The sequence below is a fragment of the Hemicordylus capensis genome, chromosome 5, assembly GCF_027244095.1.
Source record: "Hemicordylus capensis ecotype Gifberg chromosome 5, rHemCap1.1.pri, whole genome shotgun sequence".
NCBI lineage: Eukaryota > Metazoa > Chordata > Lepidosauria > Squamata > Cordylidae > Hemicordylus > Hemicordylus capensis.
The window spans coordinates 121,811,701-121,834,941 of NC_069661.1; the positions used below are offsets into that span (position 1 = coordinate 121,811,701).

The window sequence follows — 23,241 nt, forward strand, 5'->3', positions numbered from 1 at the left end:
GAGGAAGCCTCAAGAAGCTTACCTCCCCGCAAACGACTGGGTCCTTCCCTCTGGGGAGGTGGATCACTCGCCCAGACGATTACCGGCTACTGCCGGTTGCTCTAAGAGTAGGGGTGCCAGATGCTTCGCCCCGTGTTGCCCCCCCCCCGAGCAAGTGTGTGGTGCATTATGGGGATCCCCTCTCCCCTCCCCGGAGCCAACTGGGAGCCCCGCAGTTCGCCAGCTGTGCCTGAAAGCAGCCACGGCTGGCAGACTATCAATAAAACGGGGTTAAGAGAGCGCTCACTCTCCTATCCTCGTTTTAGAGGGAGGCTCCGTAGGCGGGTTTGCCGCCATGGTGCTGCTGGGATTGGGCCTAATCCCAGTGGTGCAAATGCACATTCAAAACAGGGCTGGGCTTCCTTAGCCCAGTCATGCACACGTGTGTGAATAGCTTCAATCACTTCTACCCAGGTTTTCCTCCTACCTTGTTTCCACACAACTGAAAAATGGGAGCACACCCAGCTCCCAAACCCAGGCAGAACACAGCTTTTGATTGTGTGAATGACCTCTAGCTGTCATTACCGTTTTATGCCACCTCAAACAACCATCTTTAGGTACAAATGATTTTAAACAGACTAAAATTAAAACAAGACATTGGAACAATAAAACATAGCAGTTATACATAGCCAAACACCTAAATAAAGAGATACATTTTAAAGGTCATCTTAAATGTTGGCAGAGAAGTCAAAGAGCGAGCCATAATCACTAGAAAGTGGGCTAAGGGAGCCTAGCCTGCTTTCTAGTGATTGTCGGAACCACCAGGCTCACGGGCAAGCCCGGTGGTTCCATGGTGGCTAGCCCACCTAATTCCCCTTCCCCTTAAATGAGGTTAAGGGAAGCAAGCGCTCTGTTAAACTTGTTTTTTTAAATCGTGTGCCACGGTGGCACATGGTGCCACATGAGTAGACCCCCAACTCGGAGGCAGCAACAAGCCTCCGGGCCTCAGGCATCTCTCCAGAATGCCCCGCACACTTGGGCGGGACATACTGGGACTTCCGGCGGCCAGGGGTACCCTAATTGCCGCAGCCCCCACCAGCTCTGTGATGGAGTCGGTAGTCGTGTGTGCAGCCGATCCGGCTACCCAGGGCTGCACGACTGAACGTCTGCAGGGAGAGTGAGTTAAGCCCACACTCCCCACCAAACCCTCCCAGGCTCTACACACCACTTGTGTGTAGAGCCTCAAATTCTGCCTCTCTGGAGGAAGTGTGGGACAGCCGTCAAGAAGGCCCAACTCCAAACAATGGCCAGACAAAAACCAAAACAGCAAATAAGTGGCAGATAAACCAAAACAGTTAGCAAATAAGTAGCATTTCACAAGAGAACCTCCTCCACCCTCCATGTTTACCAGAATTTCCCTTTTTTTTCCCCCTTTTCAGGCCTCAAAAAACAAAAGATAAAGCCTTCCACCCTCCCCCATTTTTCCAGCCTTCACATCTCTAGAGGACTGCATATCTCAAGTACCCCGGGGAATGCAGTGCAACTCTATGCACAAAGGCATACTTGTACCCCTTCTTTGAAATCCCTTCCTGTGAATCCTGGGCCACTTAGGATCGGGCTTAGAAGGCAGGCTTTGGCTTCCAGTGCAGCTGTATCAAAGTGCAACACTTTCCTTGCACCCTATAGAAGAGAATTAAACCGTTCCCTTCTTTTGAGAGACTAGCGGGGTGCACTAGTACTCTAGTGACCCTTTGAAAAATCAAGCTTGATCTTATTTGCGCATCTTCATCCTTCATCTGCATTGTCCCTTTGCTGAATTTTTTTTCTTGATCACCCTAAAGTTTGATAGAATGTTGAGAACTGCCTTGAATAAAAAAGAAATCATCTTGGTTAAATATCACAATTTAGTGGGTAACAGTGTTGATATATTGGTTAAATATCACCATCTAGTGGATAAGAAAGATAGTTCATAAAATCTAAAAATTAATCCATTCCAGTTCTTTAATGATTTAACACACTGTGCACATCACAGCTAACAGTTCCATCCATATTGAAATTGCAAGGGCACAGAGAGAACTATGTGGCAACCGCACAGTTGCTGAGCACCCTCTCCTTGAAAACTCATTGTCTGTTCCTAAGGTTGCAGCACTTCCTAAGGTTGTCTGTTCAGAAGGTTGCAGCACTTGTTTAAGTTGATATTTGGAAGTCATGGCTAAGCTGGCAAAGTTAGGGATTTTAAATATATTGATAGTTGAATGTTATTCCACTCGAATGGACTTTAGCAGCTTTTGATACTATCAACCATAGTATCATTCTGGAGCATCTGGAGGGGATGATGGGTGGGAGGGAGGCACTGCTTTGCCGTGGTTCAACTCCTACCTTTCGGGCAGATTCCAGATGGTGTCCCTTGGAGACTGTTGCTCTTCAATAGCTGGACTTTTATATGGTGTCCCCCAGGGCTCCATATTGTCTCCAATGCTTTTTAACATCTACATGAAACCACTGGGAGAGATCATCAGGAGATATGATGCAGCAGGGTGTTATCAGTATGCTAATGACACCCAAATCTATTTATCCATGTCAACATCATCAGGAGAAGATATAATCTCCCTAAATGCCTGCCTGGAGACAATAATGGGATGGATGATGGTTAACAAATTGCGACTGAATCCAGATAAAACGGATTGTGTGGGGTCGGAACTCGGGAGATGATTTTTATCTGCCAGTTCTGGAAGGGGTTGCATTTCCCCAGAAGGAACAGGTATGCAGTTGGAGAGTGTGTCTGGATCCTAACCTCTCCCTACTGTCCTAGGTTGAGACTGTGGCCAGAGGTGCTTTCTTTCAGCTTCAGCTGATACACCAGCTATGTCTATTTCTTGAGATAAATGACCTCAGAATAGTGATACATATGCTTGTAACCTGCAGACTTGACTGCAGCAATGCACTCTATGTGGGTTGCCTTTGTATGTAGTACAGAAATTGCAGTTGATCTAGAATGCGGCATCCAGGTTGGTCTCTGGGTCATCTCAGAGAGTCCACATTACTCCTGTACTAAAATAGCTATACTGGCTTCCAATAAATTTCTGGGTAAAATACAAGGTGCTGGTTATAAGCTATAAAGTACTAAATAGCTTAGGCCCTAAGTATTTAAGAGAGCGTTTTCTTCTCCATGAGTTCCACTGCCCATTGAGTTCAGCAGGAGAGGTTTGTCTGCAGTTGCCACTGGCTTGTCTGGCAGCCACACAGGGATGGGCCTTCTCTGTTGCCACCCTGAGACTCTGGAATGCGCTCCCTGCTGAAATAAGAGCCTCCCCATCTCTGACAACTTTTTAAGCAGGCCTGTCCTTAGGGTGGATCGCCCTAGGCCCCACGTTTGGAGGGGACCTGCAGTGGCGGTGCTGCAGCAGTGGCATGAGCAGTGAGTAGCTGCTTGCTTGGCAGCCTCGCTCATGCCACGTGCCTGCCTCTGAACCAGCTGCCATAATGTGTGCTTGGGGCTGGGGGGGAGGTGCACTGGTGCACGTCAGGCCATGACGTCGCCAGCAGTGCCCAAGAGCGAGAAGTAAGCAGCCTTCCTCTCCACTCGCTCAGCTCTCCAGCCTCCCACTGGCCTCGCCATCCATGTAGGGAGGGCAGTGACCAGTGCCCAAGGCAGTTAATGGCAAGCAGCCTGCTCCACCTGCCTCAGCTCCCCTGCGTGCCCTCCTGCCTTGATCACCATGAGTGCTGGGGGGAGCAGCACTGGTGGTGGCCATCTATGGGGGGGCAGCGGACAGTGGCCGAGGCAGCAAGCAGCTTGCTTTGCTTGGTGAGGCTGCTCACCTGCACACCCACTTTGGCTCCCGGCAGTGCCACAGCCAGCCCAGCCACTATGTGTGCTGGAGGGGGGGGGAGCGGTGCTGTGGCCATCGGGGGGGCAGGCAGCGAGCAGTGGCCAAGGCCCCGCACATGCTGATTCACACACACACTCACACACCCAGGCCCACATCCCCCTAGGGATGGCCCTATTTTTAAGAGTTCCTAAAGACTCGTTCTTTTAACCCAAGCTTTTAAATTTGACTGTGGTTTTAAATTGTTTTTAAGGTTTTCATTTTAATTTGCTTCATGTGGTAAACTGCCCAAAGATGGACGTTTGGGGCAGTCTACAAATTTGAGAAATGAATGAATGAATGAATAATTTGGGGTCCCCTTTCCTGATCCTTTTGCATCCAAATGAGAGTGATAGTGAGTGAAATGAGAGTGTTTGGCAATACATGGGGGGGAGCCCCAAACCCACAGCATACCAATTCCAGGATTGTCCCCACTTCCTTCTTCTGGTTCCTGTTATAACGTATATGGCTTTCCCCCCTTCCAGCCAGCATATTCTTCCCTCCCCCAATCTCTTCTTCTGTGAGATAGGGTGGTCCCTTTATCACCATCATCTGGACTGGAATGCTAATTCTCTCCTCAGTTGCTGATGCCATCCCTCCCAGAACTGCCTGTCATATTCTAACTGGAAGAGTTAGACAGGCTTACCAACTCTGAACAAAGCTATTCCCCACCACCACCATGGATTAAAAAAAAAAAATTACCAAGCTTTTAAAATTCCCAGGACTGTTTTCCATGATCTCCTGGAGCTTGATGCCAATTCCTGCCAATTCTTTCAGGCCAGTCCTGGAGGCTTGGCCGCCCTAGAGCTAGAGCATGTGACCATGGAAGGAAATAAGCAACCCCTGACCCTTCTATGTCTCCTCACCTCTTGGTGTGCCTAGGATATGTCCCAGTTCCATTTTGGAACCTTTGGGACAACAAGAATTATTTTGCTAAGGCTAGCAGTGGAGGTGGGACAGCAGGTAGGAGGAGTGCAGTCATTTCCAGAATTATTTCTTCAAAATGTTCTTAATGAGTGGGTCATTTAAGATTGTTGGGGTCCAGTATTGCATGGGGAGGACAGATGTGGTATAAGAGGGCAGGATGTATTTTCAGGGCAAAGGGTCAAACACAGGAGTACACAAAGTGCACCACAACCATAATAAACAATAATGCATTGGTTAGTGCTTGAAGTACCACAAGACTCTCTGAAGTACCACAAGATTCTTATCTTGATTACTTTTGCTATGACAGACTGAGATGGCTCCCCCATCTGAAACTATAACGTGTCATTTCCGAATGTATTAGTACTTGATAACATGTTGAGAAATACAGTCATAACATCTTTGAATTCCTAATTTATTCTTTCACTCCTGGGTATGTTATATACAGAAGAGAAAATTGGGCCCACTTATGACTCATTATGACAGGCACACACAGTGAAGCACTTAAATGTTCTTGACTTCAGTAGGACTTTAGCATGGACTAACTTTCTCAGGCTTGTGACTATCAACTTTTACTGAGCCTGGAAATTTTCAGAACATTTTCATCATTGTTGGGTCTCAGCTTAAGTCAGCATATTTGGACTACAGTCATTGTTAGTCAAGGTCTATCATTTAGAGACTTCAGATGTAAGGGTGACGTTGGATTTAATCTCAGCAAATGTTCAGAAATGAAGTTAGGTGGAAAGCTCACAAGTTGGATATTATTGTCAACTCCTTGCACTGTTATCTCTTTGGTCATGTATGTATTTTCTCATTTTCTCCAGCCCTGTTTCTTCCATTGATTCAAAAGATGAAATTAGCAGGAACTTCTTCCTTTCATAATATTTTACACATTTTTTTCTGATTTACCAGAAAAGCCACAAAAGTGTCTATATACAATAAAGAGTAACGCTGGAAATATGTAAGTGGCTTATTTACAAGCAATTACAATTGCTACCTAAAAATGCACAATTCATTCAAGAGAATATTTGATTTTACAGAAAGGAAGTGCACCTAGAGAAAAATTAAAGAAAAACTTTGACCTTAAGATGACCAAATTGCCACAAAATAACCTTTTGTAAACATGTATAAAATCTATTTCTCTATTGGAAGAAAAGCAAACATTATGATACAGTGAGCATGACCTGACCCACTTTAAATTCCAATTGATTTCAATGGGAGAGACTTGAGTTTTAATAGCTTCAGTACATGCTTAAATCTCTCCCAGTGAAATCAGTGGGACTTTAAAATCTTTAACTTTGACTGGATCAGAAAATGCAAGTCTCAGTGATTAAAGAAATTAGCTTTATTATTTAATCTTTTCATAAGCAAATACAAAAATACATATGTACAAAAAATCATGTCATGAATGTGTGTTTGTCATAGTAAGTATAGTGTGACATCTAATATCTAGTTGTGTCTGTCTTGTGAAATATTGACATAACACTGCTTTTCTATATATGAAACATTAAATAAAATGTTTATTCAACAAACATTTAGGTTATGGGTATGATCCAGCCACTTTTAAGTCCACTGATTATGTGTTTAACTCTCTCCTGCTGCAACCAAAGGAACTTAAATGTGGTTTATAATGCCCTTTTTTTCTTCATGTTATGTTACAAGTCTCTCAGAGGAAAATTACATCAGTATAAAATTGTACTGCAAACATATTTCATTTTCCAGCAGTGAGCTAGCTTCAGAATTGTTATACAAAGGAAGGTTCAGACATATTTTCATTAAGTTAGCTATATAAAACCAGGAACAATGTACTTCCACTATTTTACTTCAACTATTGGGGAAGAGGGAATGATGAGGTATGAAATGTTGCATTTGATACATTTCTGTATCTTTTTCATTGCCTGTTCATTCAAATAATTGCACACTTGGTTTTGGCCAGTCATCTGATGGTGTCTTTGTCTTCTCATTCACCCCCTCAGTCACATATTTTGTTTATGAAGTTCATGTTTTACAACTGACCTCAAAAAGGGAGGCTGCAGAATGCATCCGATAGAAAATGGAAAAAGGCATTGCAAGGTTAACAACTATGATCCAGGGTTCAAACCCAAAAACCATTTCTTCCAATCCATTATCATATTCAGGACGGCAGCCAAAAGCAGGTGGAATCCAAAGCTATTTTAAAAAGAAAGAAAGAAATACAACATTAAAGAAAAATAAAGATTGCCAAAACAAGGGGATAGTTTTGCAGGGGTGAAAATGTTGGCAAAAATTTGCCCATTTCAGCACAGCACTCATTTTGAGGTCATTTAGTTGCTTTAGAAATGTGCCTGCAGATGCCAGCATAAAGTGCCTTGAAACGCAATGTTTAATCTATAATAGAGCAAATAATATGTAGCATAAGCCACCAAAATGTTATTGTAAAGCATCATCAGCAATTATTGAAAAAATACTACATCACATGGAATATCCAGGTATTCTTGGCCTCGTGCCTTTCAAGAAAACGCTCTCTAAAATGCCTGAATGTGTCAACTAAGATGAATGAATGTGCACCCTATTTGTGTGTAGAATGCAGGACGAATAAAGCAGCTAGGCCTCAGTGTCAATAATGCTGAATAATTTTACCATTTAAAACACATCACTGTCACCACTCACTAGAATAGGTGTTCTTGGGACATTTGAAGAAAAGCTAAAGCTGTTGCTGAGTACAACTGTGTTACACAGATTGTGGGGTAAGCATTGGTACAGCAATGCCAAAAGAAACGGCTGTTCTGATCTGAGTTTTGACACTGGTACAGGGGGACAAAGTGGCCTGTCAGCCTTTGCCTCGGTGGTACAGTAGTTCAAAAGCCATAGATGGCTTCAAGGCTCTCTCGCTGACATCCAGATGAATGAAGCATTTGCACAAACATGTGCTGCTAGCACAAGGCTGGTGTGCTACCTAGCTGTGCTGTCTAGAGCTTACATTGCAGACTAGTACTGTATCCTCATAAGTTTTGCAGGAAACTGTTGAAAAGAAGATTTGAACAATTTCTTTCCTAAAGTGCTTCATCAGTCTTGATATCAGCCCTTGGCTTAGAAAAACTACATGTATCTAAAGAACGTGGACCTTCCACATATTACATTAAAATCCTATTGAAATCTATTGGCTTTACTTCCAAGGGAATACATACACGATAGAGAATGAAATGTGTGTTTAATTTTCATTGACTTCAATGTGGCTTAACAATGGAGTCTTGTGGCATCCTAAAGACTAACAAATTAAAGTGTGATTTAAGAACACTTCATTTGTGTTAGGACTGTATTGAAAAAAATGTAACCCTAAGTAAGTATACTCATACTTGAGCACATCACATCAGCCTCCATAAGATGTATTCAGTAAGCATGAGTTGTAAATAGGAACTCTCAAGCAACTCAGTTTTCACACTGAATAGAACTTTAAATAAAATAATAATTACTAGACTTGTTTGCCTGGTGTTCTGTAAGAAAAGGGGCACAGTGGGGGACAGGTTTTTCAATTGGCCCGCCTCTAGTTGTGCCTTTAACAGCAGATTGATGTGCAAACACATTAGCAGATGATATTGTTTATACAGAGGGGAAAGTTTCACCTGGCCTTAGCTATGAGCAATAATGTTTGTATAGTGTGGGAAAGTTTCACCTGGAGCATTTCCAGATGAGGCTTTTACCTCTGAATGGAGGGTGTGTGTTCGCACATTGGCCGGATTTATGCCAAAATCCATGCGAGATATTGGGGAGCACTTCACACACAATTCCAATTTTTCACTGCATGTTAGAGCCTAGCCCAATTTATCCAGGATAAAATAAAATCCACTTTTTGCCTTGTTTGCCCCCTGCAAGGCAAAAAGTGGATTCCCCCCCTCCACACACACACCAGATTGAAACTTGCAGTAAACCCATCGTAAAGCCTGCTGCCTGAGAAAGCTGCAGTTTATTTCTGCAGATCAAGCTACTCTTAAAGACACAAAAGAAGACCAGGTCATGCTTTTTTAACCAGTTGGTAGCCATGGCCACTGGGAGAACTGGCATAATTTTTGTAAAATAACTTACCGAGAGATTACACAAGAACAAAAATGCAGCTATGTTTTTGAGGATGCTTCTCTTGTTGACAGCCATATTTCTACCATAAAGTGAGAAATCAGAGGTGGAAGGAGTGACTGTGTTGTTGGCTTGACTCTTCTCTTCATCCAGTGTGCCATTTCCATTGCTCTCAGGAAGACAAATATTTCCATTGAATACGTATGGTAATTCTCCATTGTCAATGCCATTTGTCCCATTAAATATTTCTTTGTAGGAAGGTACAGGAGAAAGAGTGCTTCCATTGGACACAGTTAGTATTCGAAGAGTTTTAATTTCATCATTAACCTTATCTTCACGATGTATAGATTCAATTATAAAGAGGTTCTGAACAGATTTCTCAATTATAACAAGTATAGAGTAGGGAAGATTGTACCATGAGTATGTTGGATGGATCTGGGCGCAGATAATTGCAAGAATGGAACCCCAAGAAAGGAACCAGGATCCTGAGGCAGTTCCAACCAGTAGGTCAGCATCAAGTTTCCTGGCTGGGTTTTTAGAAACATCCAATGACCTTTCTTCAAGTCTATAAATCAGAAGGGCAACAATTCCAGCTGCACACATGAGTGCCAATACCACAATAGCATACAAGTAAAACATAATAAGTGCTAATTCACTCTTTATTTTTGAACGCCCAATCTGAATCAAATATACAACAACAATTGCTATTGTTGTAATAAACACAACCAGTCCTAAAACAGTGCCCACAGTTTTGCCTTGAAATTTGAAAGATGTCTTGTGTTGCTGAAGGTGTTCAATTTTGCGCCCAATATTCTTCCATAGTACATACAGCATTGTGGATGCTAATATATGATACTCAATGTTGAAGGGATACAGGTAATATGTCCCTTGGGAGAATACAGAGCAGAGGTTTGCTGTGGTACAGTTACAATGTGGTGCATGATCATCCAGTTCTGTGAGAGTGAGAGAGAGAGAGAGAGAATGAATAATGCATTGTTATAAATATCATTTTTAAAAAATAAAATAGTTTGGGAAAATAAACCAATGGGAGTTCAGCATCTAAAACAGACAAATTAAAGGAATTGTGTCAGTCTCCTCCAGTCGCTTCAAAGATATATTAGCCAGTTTATTCATATACCCACCTGTGACATATTCTAATATATTCTATAGTCAGGTTTAAACATAAGAACACATTTTAGTGTTAAACATATTTTGCAAATTGATAGCCCTTCTATATATTGTATTTACAGAATTCTGAGCAATATCTTTGTTAAATTAAATTAAACAATTAATTTTGTTAAATCTCAATTATATTGGAAATCCCTAATTTGCAGCACAGATGGTTTCAGAATATTATAACTCAGGTAAAATGTGCAGACTCTGTCTTACTTAATGAGAGAATATCTAGGTTAATAGTAACAAGCAGAAAGTTGCCGGTTCAAATCCCTGCTGGAATATGGGAAACTCCTATATCAGGCAGCAGCAATATAGGAAGATGCTGAAAGGCATCATCTCATACTGCGTGGGAGGAGGCAATGGTAAACCCCTCCTGTATTATACCAAAGACAACCACAGGGCTCTGTGGGCGCCAGGAGTCAAAATTGACTTGACGGCACACTTTACTTTAAAGTATTAGACATAGATGTTATCTCAGTATTCCTTACAACAACCCTGTAAATCAAGTAAGCATTATTATCTTCATATTGCTGCTGATGGTCTGAGACTATGAGACAAGTGACTTCCCTACCAAGTTCATGACAACATTTGATATAGAGGCTTCCTGGTTTGCAGTTCAGATCCTTAAGCTACTATACTACAGTAGCTCTATTATATAGTGATAGAAGCAGAAGTAGTAAGGAATAGGAAAGAATTCCTGCTAAAGGAAATAGAAGACCAGACCATGACACTGAGCATGAGCAACTGAAAGTCAATTGAGGGAGTTTAAATAAAGTACAAGGAGACAAAGAAAACATAATAGAGAGGAGAAAGGAGGAACAGCATGATCATAGAGATAAATGGATAGGTTAGTAAAGCTGAAAAATTCAAGCCAGAGGAAAGAGATCTAAAGGAACAGACTGGAAAGCAAAGCAAAACAAAGCAAACAAACAAACGGTATTTGCAACAGTTTGCCCCCTTCCTACATTGCTTGTTAATAGAGCTATTACAAAACAGGACAGTGAAGCAGTCTTATCTTACCTATTGAAATATTTACAAAGCCAAGAGTGATTAGTCTTTCCTTGTGCTCATTAAGTTGATGCTTTGATTCTGTTAGCACACCATTTGTCCACAAAAGCAAATTTGTAAATACTGAATGGATGACTCCAAACCTAGAAAATAGAATGTGAATGCATTATCCACAAACATTTACAAAACATAGATAGGAACTATTTTACTTTCCAGGATGTACTAATGCACACATTAGCCACGTAACTCCAATATCACATGGGTAATTCTGTACATATTACCCCCAACCATTTCATGTATAAAAGATACACTCTGAAGTTAAATACACCAAATGCATCATAAGATATCAAAAATATTATATAATGGGATAAATTCTATTGCTATCTGTTATGTATGTTTTCATATTAAAGATTTGTATATTACTATCTCAGTATAGTTGCTTTTTAAAACATACTAAAGAAGCATGATAACTTAAGGTTTAATTAAAGCTATCATTAATAAGGAAGTGTCATCTTTATTTTTTTTCCCTATTACAGTAACAATCTGGAATCAAAATTGCTTCAAAAATAAACAGAACTGTCCTTCAGTCTTAGTCTCACTGATTAAAATTTGGCACTACTGATAAACCAAGTAAGGTTTTACATTAAAATCTCAAGCATGTTTCTCTAAACAATTATAAGCAGGAACATAAGCATCAGACTCTCCCATGCAGCTTACAGCGTACAGAATTTGGACTTTAAACTCCCACAGGTGATCCTGTGAACTAGGGATATGCACGAATCGATTTTTGTGATCAGATTCAATTCAAGTTGGATTAGATTTTATTTGGATTTGAATTGATTTGGCCCACCTTTAAAGGCCCTGGGGTAGTGGGTAGGTCCCCATGGGTGGCACCTACCACCCAGATTTAAAGGCAGCAGGACACTTGGTTGATTTGTAATGAATTTTTTTAGTTTTTACTGATTTTGAACATTTCTGCCATAGGAAACAATGCAGATTCAAAGTTGCCATATCCTAACCCTAAAATGGATCCCCAGCTTAAAAAAAAAAAAAAAAAAAAAAAAAAGCTAAGCCCTAGCCCTTGTAGGTGGACTTATGGAGCAAAATGTGTGGTCACTATTTTTGAAGTGTTTGGATTCTTTGGTGTCTAATAACTTTTCCTTATAATCTGGGAGGAAACTAGATGGTGTCCCTCAAGGCTCCGTACTCTCTCCAATGCTTTTCAACATCTACATGAAACCGCTGAGAGAGATCATCAGGGGATTTGGAGCGGGATGTTATCAGTATGCTGATGACACCCAGATCTATTTCTTCATGTCAACTTCTTCAGGAGCTGGCATATCCTCCCTGAACACCTGCCTGGAAGCAGTAATGGGCTGGATGAGGGAGAAAAAACTGAGACTGAATCCAGATAAGACAGAGGTACTTATTGTGCGGGGTTAGAACTCCAGAGACTATTTTGACCTACCTAGATGAGGTCATACTTCCCCAAAAGGAACAAATTCACAGTCTGGGAGTACTTCTGGATGCACACCTCTCCCTGGTTTCTCAGGCTGAGGTTGGGGCCAGGGGTGCTTTCTATCAGCTTCGGCTGATAAGTCAGCTGCATCCGTTTCTCAAGATCAGTGACCTCAAAACAGGGGTACATTTGTTGGTAACCTCCAGACTGGACTTCTGTAATGCATGGGGCTGCCTTTGTACATAGTCCGGAAACTTCAGTTGGTTCAGCATGCGGCAGCCAGGTTGGTCTCCGGGTCATCTCGGAGAGACCACATTACTCCCTTGTTGATGGAGCTACACTGGCCCGCCAATAGGTTTCCGGACAGAATATAAAGTGCTAGTTATAAATTATAAAGCCCTAAACAGCTTAGGCCCTGGGTATTTAAGAGAACGTCTTCTTTGTTATGTGCCCCATCGCCCATTGAGGCCACTTGAGGAAGTCCGTCTCCAGTTACCGCCAGCTAGTCTGGTGGCCACACGGAGACGGGCCTTCTCAATTGCTGCCCCAAGATTGTGGAATGCACTCCCTGCTAAGATACAATCCTCCCCATCTCTGACTATTTTTTAAAAACATCTGAAGACCCATTTCTTCACCCAAGCTTTTTCAGCTTTTAAAATTTGTAGGTTCTAATTTTATGCTGTTTTTAAATTGTTAAACTGTTTTAACCTTTTATATTTGTTTTAATTGTTTCTATGTCATTGTTAACCACCCAGAGACAAAAGTTTGGGTGGTATATAATTTTATTTATTTATTTATTTATTTATATTTGATTTGCTTCCAAAATAGCTCAGGGCAATTTACAATTAAAACAAACCACTAAAACAATAAAGGGCTAAAACAAAAATTAAAAATAATATAACAATTAACAATTTAAAACCATTTTAAAACAAGAATTAAACAATTGCAGTAATTATACTATTGATAATTACATAAAATTATAATTAATTAACATATAATAACAATAGCACTTAAATTTATATACCGCTCTATAGCCGGAGCTCTCTAAGCGGTTTACAATGATTTAGCATATAAGTTTAGTAAATAAATAATGAATTCCTATGAAGATTCATTGCACACCTTCATTTCTTCTGTTCATTTTGACTGTCATTGGACAGTGTCAACTGTTAACTGCCATGTGCCAACTACACACACACACACACACACACACACACACACGGCAGTGGGGTACTCAAGTTTATTTTTTAGGAATTTTTACAAAGGATTCATGACACACCAAAGTGTAAGATTCATGTAATGAATCTATGAGGATTCATTATACACCAGAGTCTAAACACCTCAAAAATTCCTAAAATATAAACTAAGTACCTCACTGGCTTGCAGGTTGTGGGGTAGTTGGCACATGGGATGCCACTAATCCACACCTCCACACACACACACAAAGCAGTGGGGTCAAAATGAACACACCAAAGAATCTAAACACTTCACAAATTCCTAAGAAAGTAAACTGAATCGTCCATGTGGGTGGGGTGTTGTAGTTGTCACATGGCAGTTGACAGTTGGCACTGTCCAATGACAGTCAAAATGAACAGAAGAAATAAAGATGCGTAATGAATCCTCATAGGGATTCATTATGAGGAAATGTTATTAGACACCAAATAATCCAAACACTTCAAAAATAGTGACCGCACATTTTGTTCCATAACTCTTCTACAAAGGCTACAACTTAGCTTTTTTTAAAAAAAAGAAAAAAGAAAGAAAGCTGGGAGTCTGGGGAAATTAATAGTGAAACTCAAATCTCGAATCAATTCATATTGAATCTGGCAAGATTTGATTCATGTTTCAATTTGGCCAGGAGTGTTTGGGCAGATTCATTTTTGAGGTCGAATCACTTGAATTGACCAGATTTGAGTTAAATTGATTCAACCTTGAATTGATTTGCACATCCCTACTCTGAACATCTAATAGCTGAATATTGTGTTCAATTTCATCTCCTTAAGTATACAATGGTAACTCTCCTTAAGTATATGGTGGTAATACTTTAAGCAGAAATATTGTACACTGGTTTAACAATCATTCCATCTTCCTAGGGAGGTCTAGGAATTGTAGTTCTGGTGTGTGTGCATGTTGGTGGGGGATCTTGAACAGACAATTCTCTGCAGATAACTACAAAGCTCAGAATTATTTGAGAGAAACCACTGTTTTGTTACATCAGTCCCTGCTATCTAGGCTAAATGCTGCCACTTGGAAAGAAGCATAATTGCAGGAGATAGATGCATGTGATATTCCGGCTGCAAAATGAGTTAAACAAACAGACCTTTGTCCAAGAATCCACACCACAATCTGCACCAAGGCTAGGCTGTTACTGAGACTATGGTAAACTGAAACTGAAGGGATGCTGCATTAAATCTCAATAGGGCAATATCATGGGCAAAGAAAATAGTTGATATTGTCCAGGAAACATTGGGCATGCGCTATGGGAGTCTTACACAATGATTCTGGGCTTCTGAACAGACTCAGGACTTCATCCAAAATAGAATCTATGGGCCATCCATTGTAGAAGATGTACATAGGAAATGTGTACTAGGGCTTAGGGAAACCTAAAATCAGTTTCCACCAGCCAACCCCAATAATTTGTATCAGTTTCCTATTGCTTGGGGTAATTTGAAAGACTACTGGGAACATAGTACTAGCTGCAAGAGGTCACATTACATGGTATGTTCAGATACTAGAGGCCAAATTTACCATAGAAGGAATTTTGAAACCATTTTTCAAATATATGCTTATAGGTAAAATAAAGAAATCCAGAACTATACCTTCCCAACATCAAGAATACCCACAACCCTCATGCAAGAACACCCACAACCCCTGCTAACTGAGCAAAGAGGCACATTTTTAGTGGTGATTGTCTTTACTTAGCAGGGGAGATCAACTGGCTCTACCCATCCCCAACACAGCATCCCTCCAGTGGCTGTTGCTAGTGTCTATATAATGTTTCCTTTTTAGATTGTGAGCCCTTTAGAGGCAGGGAGCCATTTTATCTATTTGTTTGTTAGTTTTCATTTCATTTCTGTGTAAACCACTTTGGGGGATTTTTTTTTAAAGTAGTATATAAATATTTGTCATATTCATTTTCATTTTAAGAAGATCTCCCATCATGATATTTGTAATACTCCAAGCAGAGCAGAAACCTGATTGGAGTCAGCTTCTTAAACATTTTGTATGTATTTATCCAGAATGATGCCACTGAAGCCATGTTGTAATTTCTGATCTTTGGACACAAACTATGTTTGCCTAGAGACAGTTTCAGTATTTCATAAGAGGGAGAGAATGTCTAGGCATTTGTTCTCCAAGAATTGGAGAATGTTCAGATCTGCCACAGTATGCCAATAAGCTGCATGAAAAATTGCAGACAGTCTACTAGCTTATAACAGCTGCTGCCCCCCATAATACTTGACAGACCCACCCACCCACCCACCTGAAAAAAATTAAAGTGATGCCAGAGTGCATTCTCAGGAACATCCATCAGGAGGAAAGCATTTTGTTGCAAAATGTGTGTTTCAAGCAAATGAAAGACAGGAGACTGATGGAAATTTCTGTCTTACTTGGTGGGAGATTTGTGAGATTTTCCACATTCAGCCCATCATACCTGAAAGAGGCTATGGACTGATGAAGACCATACATACAATCTGTATAGAACAGAGGTTCTCAACATTTTCTACAGAAGTTCTCATCAAGTCAAGAAAAAGCAGACTAACTACTCTCATCAAATGTGAAGCAAGCAGCAAGGGTTCATCTTCTGAATATTCATTGTTATCAAACAAAGGCAAAATGAGAATAGGAAAGAGAAGAATCACAGTGGCCAACAACTAATCTTGAAGCATACAAACAAAAAGGCTTTTAGAAATAAAGGAGATTGTTACTCCACACTGACAATCAACATGAAGGTTGGCCTTCTTATTCCTAACCCAATCAAGACACATTCTTTAAATGGGCCAAAAAGCAGCTGGGAGAGCTCACTAGGTAGGGCTATTTCATTGGTTCTGGGAACTGTTGGTGTACAAAGATCAGATACTGCTTTCCACCTAGGATTCTAGGATTTTCCAAATATACTCAACATTGAAATGTGAATTGTTGTTTCTAAAAATTAATATGTGTCTACCAATTGACTCCAGTAAGAGAAATACACATGATCCTAATGTTTTCAGTATTGGCAACTTTGCTATGTTTTCCAGATTGAAAACAAAAGAAACATAAATTATAAATACAAAAACTTTCTACTCATTTTACCTTTCCAATGTTTTGAAGGACTGTATAATATCTTTTGCATGGCACCATAAAAAATACACCTGAAAGCAAATATAGATAAAATATAGTCAGGTCATTTGAGAGAAATGGTACCATATTTGTTATGTAAATAAATAAACGTATATTTTCAGTCTGTGGAAACTGCCATGCATATGGATAGTACTATATAAGTAAATAACAATAACTCAAACCTCAAACTGAAAAGAATGAAAATTGAAAAATTGCACAAGAATGTGCAAGAGATTACCAAGGATCTGGATCCTAATACAGTACAACAAGCCCATTGGCAGGACATTTTTCTCAGAATTCTCTAATCTGAAATTGCTGATTAACTCCTGTGGCAAAGGAACAGAACACAATGAATCTCTTACCTGGTATATGCTATCTTTCTTTGGCTCTTTGGTCTCTTTGACCAGCTAGCACAGCTGTCTGCTCTTTATGTGATTCTACCCTTTCCCCTTCGGTTTTATATGAATCCTTTACACCAGGCGTCCCCAAACTGCGGCCCTCCAGATGTTGCTGAACTACAACCCCCAGCATACCCAGCCACAATAAATTGTGGCTCGGAATGCTGGGAGCTGTAGTTCAGCAACATCTGGAGGGCCGCAGTTTGAGGAAGCCTGCTTTACACCCTCGCCCCTTAAGGGATGGCATTTGCAGAACTCCTGTCAGCTAGTCCCCAGGCCTCAAGAGCAAATGTGCACTTGTCATGGCAGACTCAGCTACTTTCTCCCAAGTGTGTGTGTGTGCGCATGCACACGCAGGCATACGCGCGCGCGCGTGCGCACACACACACACACACACACACACACACACACACACACAATGTACAGGGCTGGCATGCAAGAAGAATACCAACCATGCACAAATGTTCTATTTGCAAGAAAGCTTCTCAGCCAGTTGCTCCATGTAACAAGTTGGGCCGCTTTCTTGCAAATATATTTACTTGTTGGGAAGTCAATCCTCCTTCTTTTCATAGGTGGATTCGTCAACTTTCTCACCACCAAATCAAATAATGAGCAAGATGGCCAATTTGCCATGAGAAAACAAAAAGCAAGTCAAGCAACTTCCATACAAATAAATATGCTTCTAGAAGAGTAATTACTAGACTTGGTAGGAGAAGGAAGAGTGACTGGGGAATCTACTTCTCCCTCCTTCTCTATTGGTGACAGCTGTACATGTCCCTTGTGCATGTACCTCTGTGCATGCCACATCTGAGACTTTTCTAGAGATGTGGAGGAGGGCCAGCCTTCCCCTTGCTGATGCCACCCATGTGCTCTTGGGTGACACCTCTGTAACACACAGGTAAATAGAAGCCAAATTACAAGGTCAAATCAGGCAAGAATTTTATGCATTGCAGATAACCTCCAAGTGCTACATTTATTACATATATCCAGATGTGAATTCTGTAATGTATGTTGTTTGGTCTTCTTACAGCTGAGAAAAATAAGCAACAAAGGTCTGAGACTAGAAGGGCATGGGAAGCATTAGAGTTACAGCAGGAGTTTGGGGAAAGACTGAAAAGCCTTTGTTTAGTTTTGCTATTTCAGTCCCAACCCAGTAATGGGAGTGTTATTCTTTGCTTCAGGTTCTTAGATCATGCCCTTCACTGTGATGTTGAAGTATTTACAAGAGGTGTATTATGTGTTGATTATATATGGCTGTATCTCCCTTCCTCTGTACAACTCTACAGTACATATGGAGTGGCTAAGGTTACCTCTTTGCTTCAAGGTTGACTGCATACAGAAGGAAAGGATATTTGTGTTGTTCTCCACACACTCTGCATATACAGAGGGGGTAGAAACAAGCTGGCTCTCTGTCTGAAGCTACTATTATTTCAGTCTACTTATTGGGAAATTTGGTCAGTTGCCATTTCTGCTTCATTGCTAAAGATTAACTGGTAAAATTAAAGAATGCTACATGTATGGAATCCAAATGCAGAAGTGACTATCAAACAACTAACTGGAAGTAGAAAATGACTAGATGATTTTACAGTCTTACTTTCTACAGGCACAATCCACAGGAAAGTAATGTTGTGCAAGCCCCATTAAAATGAACAGGAGTATGGATATACTCTTGTGCAGTTTCCAATCATTTCAATGGAACTGGCTAGAAAAAATTCCCAGAGGACCATGCTTTATATTTACTGATGTTATGTTTCAGGGTTAAAACCTATTCTGTATTATAGATTTCAGAGAGGAATTTTCCTGGCAGCAGTATTTTACAACTGCCTTGTTGCTGTCTGGAGGGAACTGCCATCCTCTGAAGGGGGAAAAAAATTAGGTGGACCAATAAACTGAGCCAATATGGCAATTCGTAGATGGTAGGAATGGGTGGTAGTGTGATATAATCTAACAGCCTATTATTTAGAAAGATTAAGGAAGCATAGATAAAACTGCACTTGAGGAAGTTTATATTTTCCATCTGAGGCAACATTTGAGATGTAGTTAACATTCCTAACATTCACATGTGTGTGTCAATTACTGCATTTTTAGTATAAATTGTACTTTCAGTTGGAAATGTGGGAGCCTTTTGTTTAAGTCCCTACTTATACTGCACAATGTAAATCCATCTGTACACTGAGGTATGGGATCACCAAAGTATCAAAGAGTATATATAAAAAAGTAGCCATGTGGCTCTAATTTTTGAGAATACTAGCATTTTCTCAGAGGCAAGGTAGAAGAAGCTGGCAGGTAGGACAATACCTAGGGAAGCAGGAGCCCCTGGCCTTTTAGCAGCAAATTGTCCCTAGAGCTTGAGAGAGAGAGGAGGAGGAGGAACAATTAGCCACTAGCAGGAAAGATGATGTGCACCTGCCTTCAGGAAAGCTTCAGAACTTTCAACAGCTAGTCTGATTTACACACAACTTCTTGTTACGTGATTAATGTAATGTGTAGCCATACTCTAAGATGGTGTCGTACAGTCCAAAAACAACAACAGACACAAGCAAGAGTGACATGCATATAGGAATAATCCAGAACCAAAGACTTTTACCTGCAAAAGTGTATGTGCTGCATGTGTGACAGGAAAAATGCCTTCTGTGACTGATAAGCAATCTGAATATCCAACGAAGTATCCAATTTTAAAGGAGTCCATAATTAGAGTAATAACTGCAAACAGAGTAATCCCACCTAAAAGAAATTTAAAAAGCAAGGAAAGTGTTACTATGAAAATATCTTCATAGGCTACACAAAATAATAAAGATAAGCAGTCTGGAAATTAAGCTCAGATACCATGAACAAGAACAAAAGTAAAACTGCCTCACACCTATCAGACTCTCTGGAAATGCTGTAAGACACTTTCATATGGACTGACTTTTAATGCCCATAGGGATTAGGCAGATGGGGGTGATTTTAATTCTCTTATAGTGTTTTTCTGAGTACAGTGTTATTTTTGCCTTTCTATCCTGTGTACATGGTTATGTTTATCCTCACAACAACCCTGTGAGGTAGGTTAGGCTGAGAGAGAAGTGACTGGCCCGCCGGAGTCACCCAGTGAGTTTCATGGCTGAACGGGGATTTGAACTCAGGTCTCCCTCGTCCTAGTCCAGCACTCTAACCACTACGCCACACTGGCTACAGTATTAATCAAAATTTCCAAGTTGTTAGCCATTAGAACTCATGGGATAAGGAAAGCTAGAAATTCTAATAAAACAGAATGAAGTCAATTACTTTCAGGATATTTTCAACTTTTAACAGGATCATTCTGGAGTCAGTGGGTTGTGGATTACATATAAAGACACACTTTCATGGGAGTAATCCTTACTGAGCACAGTGGAACTTATTCTGCATAAGCATGCATTGGATTGGACTGCAAGAGTTGCAAAAAAGCCAGTATTATTAGATGCACTTTCTTCAGTCACTGTACCTGTGTTCTACCATTTATGCCATTCTTAATGTTGTGGGAGCCAAGGTCTGGACTTGGCAACCCTATTGCTGAATGAGATTCTATAGTAACTATCACTTTACCTGGTACACTGTGAAATGAAGCAAAACACTCCATAGCTGCACAGCAAAGCTATAACACTCACAGAGCTGAACAATCACATTACAGTCCCTTGACTCGGGAGTCTTACAATGGAAAGTAATACAATCACTTGGTATGCAATCTACATTGTTCAAAAAAAATAGTTACATTGAACCACTATAAGGAAAGAGATCAAAATAAAATAATGAATTATACATCTGTATAGGGAAAAAGGAATTCAAATGAGTTTATCCAGAAAATTGAGAGAAACACTGCATACTGTATTTGTTTGTATTAACCTTTTCTATAGCACTAAAAGCTGTGGTGTGGGTGTTGACAGCTTCAAAATCACTTGCTTCAGGCTTGCACATATTTACTATGAGCTTGCCACCAAAAGATTTTATTAAAAAGAACACTAACTTAACATTAAACTTCAATGTCAGGAACAATTCTGTATACACAATATGAAAGTATGTCAGAATTGTCTCCAACATGATATCAGTAATGAAACCCTTGCTCACACACATGTGAAGTAGCTCTGGACTGGACTGACTTTAGGATCTTTTGCATGTTACAGCATGTGTCAGAAAAGCAGGTGCACAAGAAAGATTTCCAATCTCTTTTTTGGCTGCACATTATCACCTTCATGAAGTGCCTGCACCACAGTAGGCATGAAATGTTCCCTTTTTAAATAAGGCAGCCTATGACAAAAAACAGAAGTGAAAATTATTCACACATCTATTCTTTTGATACATTGCTAAACCAAGCCCCAAGACGAAGCACAGCTGGAGAATCTATTCCTGGTATGGCCAGGACCAGAAGTGGAAGGCACAGATGTAGACAGGCTAGACTAGAGAAGCAGAAGGCCAGAGGCATAAGATATGATTAACAATGGGCTCAGCCATTTTTGGAAGGGCGGTATAGAAATCAAATGAATGAATAAAGGTCAGACGCTAGATCAAAGTGTGGCAAGGTAGTCTATATTGCTATTCACTGGAATAAGTTGCTCAGACTGGAGATGTGGTCTGGAGGCAGAGGTTTCATAGAGCCTGGTGCATCATTGACTTGTGGAGTCAGCTGACCACATTCAGGTGGGGGACATTTGACAGTGATCAGGTCAATATCGCAGCCCAACCTGGCAGGCAATCCTCCTTGTTAGGTGGAGCAGCCACATTTCTGTGTGGGGCTTATGGGGGTGTGGGGGGGGGCAGAAGTTGGCCAGCATACCACACTGGCCAACTTTTCCCCCTTCTTGCTGCCAGAGTAAGATTTAGGGTAGAAGGATAAAGCAGCGACGACATAGCAGTTTTCAACAGAAAATTTCTCAAGTGGTTTAGAAAAAGAATGATAATAACATGGTTCCCTGTCCCCATAGGGCTTGCATTCTAGAGCATTAACTTACTGTGGGACTGTGTAAACACTGATCTAATAGAAAATTCATTATGTATACCAGGAATTAAATCACTAACTCACTCTATAAGAAATAAGGATGTTTAGCTGGACTAAGTATCTCAGTTTCAGATTCTACTTGAATAGCAAATGTGACCATACTACAGCTACTTCTAGAAGGACAGAGAGGAAAGACCTTGGGGCATGTCTTAACTCCTCCTTCTAGTCTTGTCCCTAACTTCCCTTTAGATTTTTCTTTCTATAAAGCTTTTTAATGGGTTCCTCAAAAAACAAACTCCATAAGTGGAATTTTATGGAGGTTTCTGGGTAGATCTTTCTACCTAGAAACCCTGAAAAGGCTCCCACTGCTGTGCACACATTCAAAAGAAAATCAGAAATAATAAGGCATGTGGTGTATCTCTGGGGTGTTTGAAGCCCTGGCCTTACAGCCTAGGTGGCTAGCCAGGAAACTGTAGTCTGCACAGCAGTGTTTCTGTTCCTTTAGGGTATTGTTTTCATCCTTTGCCATCAAGTGCTCTGCGGGGGGGAATTATTTTAGCCCCTTTGGTTGTGACTGTAGCAAATGCTTTAATAGTGTAATGGGTAACTTGGGATAGATATTTTTACAGATCACTTTATTATTTGTTAATTACACCTTTTAAGTTCCCCATCCCGTTCTGTCTATTCACTATCATAATGATTTCAGAAGAACACTCATTTCTTATTGCAGGTGAATATGTGTCTTTATTGCTGGGTGGGTAGAGAACATAACTAAAATTTAAACTGCAGTCGGAGCAAAGCAAAGTCCAAAGGCTTTGTCTAGAGCCAGCCCATAGTAGAAAGCTCTATATTTAATTCTTCAGGGGCCATGTTACTACAGAGGTTGTTTTTCCCCAGGTTCACTTGAGTAATCATAGGGTGACTAACCATGAAGAATCGACCCTGATTCAAGATGAATTCAAATAAGTGAGTCCATTCCTCCTAGTGCACTGCTAGAAGGAGCATTAGCCCCACCACCACCTGCCATATTTGTTTAATAAAATTGTTCCTATTGGCATTGCTAACACAAGGACCATATGCTTCAGATGTCTGGCCATGTGCTCTGAACCTCTT

At 40.6% G+C, this 23,241-nt stretch overlaps 1 protein-coding gene across 1 annotated transcript in view; it reads right to left on the reverse strand.

Moving 5' to 3' along the window:
* Positions 1–5,721: 5,721 nt before the first annotated feature.
* OTOP1 (otopetrin 1) overlaps positions 5,722–23,241 on the reverse strand; it is a 31,413-nt gene continuing 13,893 nt past the window's right edge. Inside the window, exons 2-6 of the mRNA XM_053256630.1 lie at positions 19,768–19,904; positions 16,756–16,814; positions 11,019–11,149; positions 8,835–9,775; positions 5,722–6,941 (exon numbers count right to left, since the gene is read on the reverse strand). Of these exons, the coding sequence (XP_053112605.1) occupies positions 6,771–6,941; positions 8,835–9,775; positions 11,019–11,149; positions 16,756–16,814; positions 19,768–19,904 (1,439 nt within the window). The 3' untranslated portion in view covers positions 5,722–6,770. The remainder of the gene's footprint in view (positions 6,942–8,834; positions 9,776–11,018; positions 11,150–16,755; positions 16,815–19,767; positions 19,905–23,241) is intronic.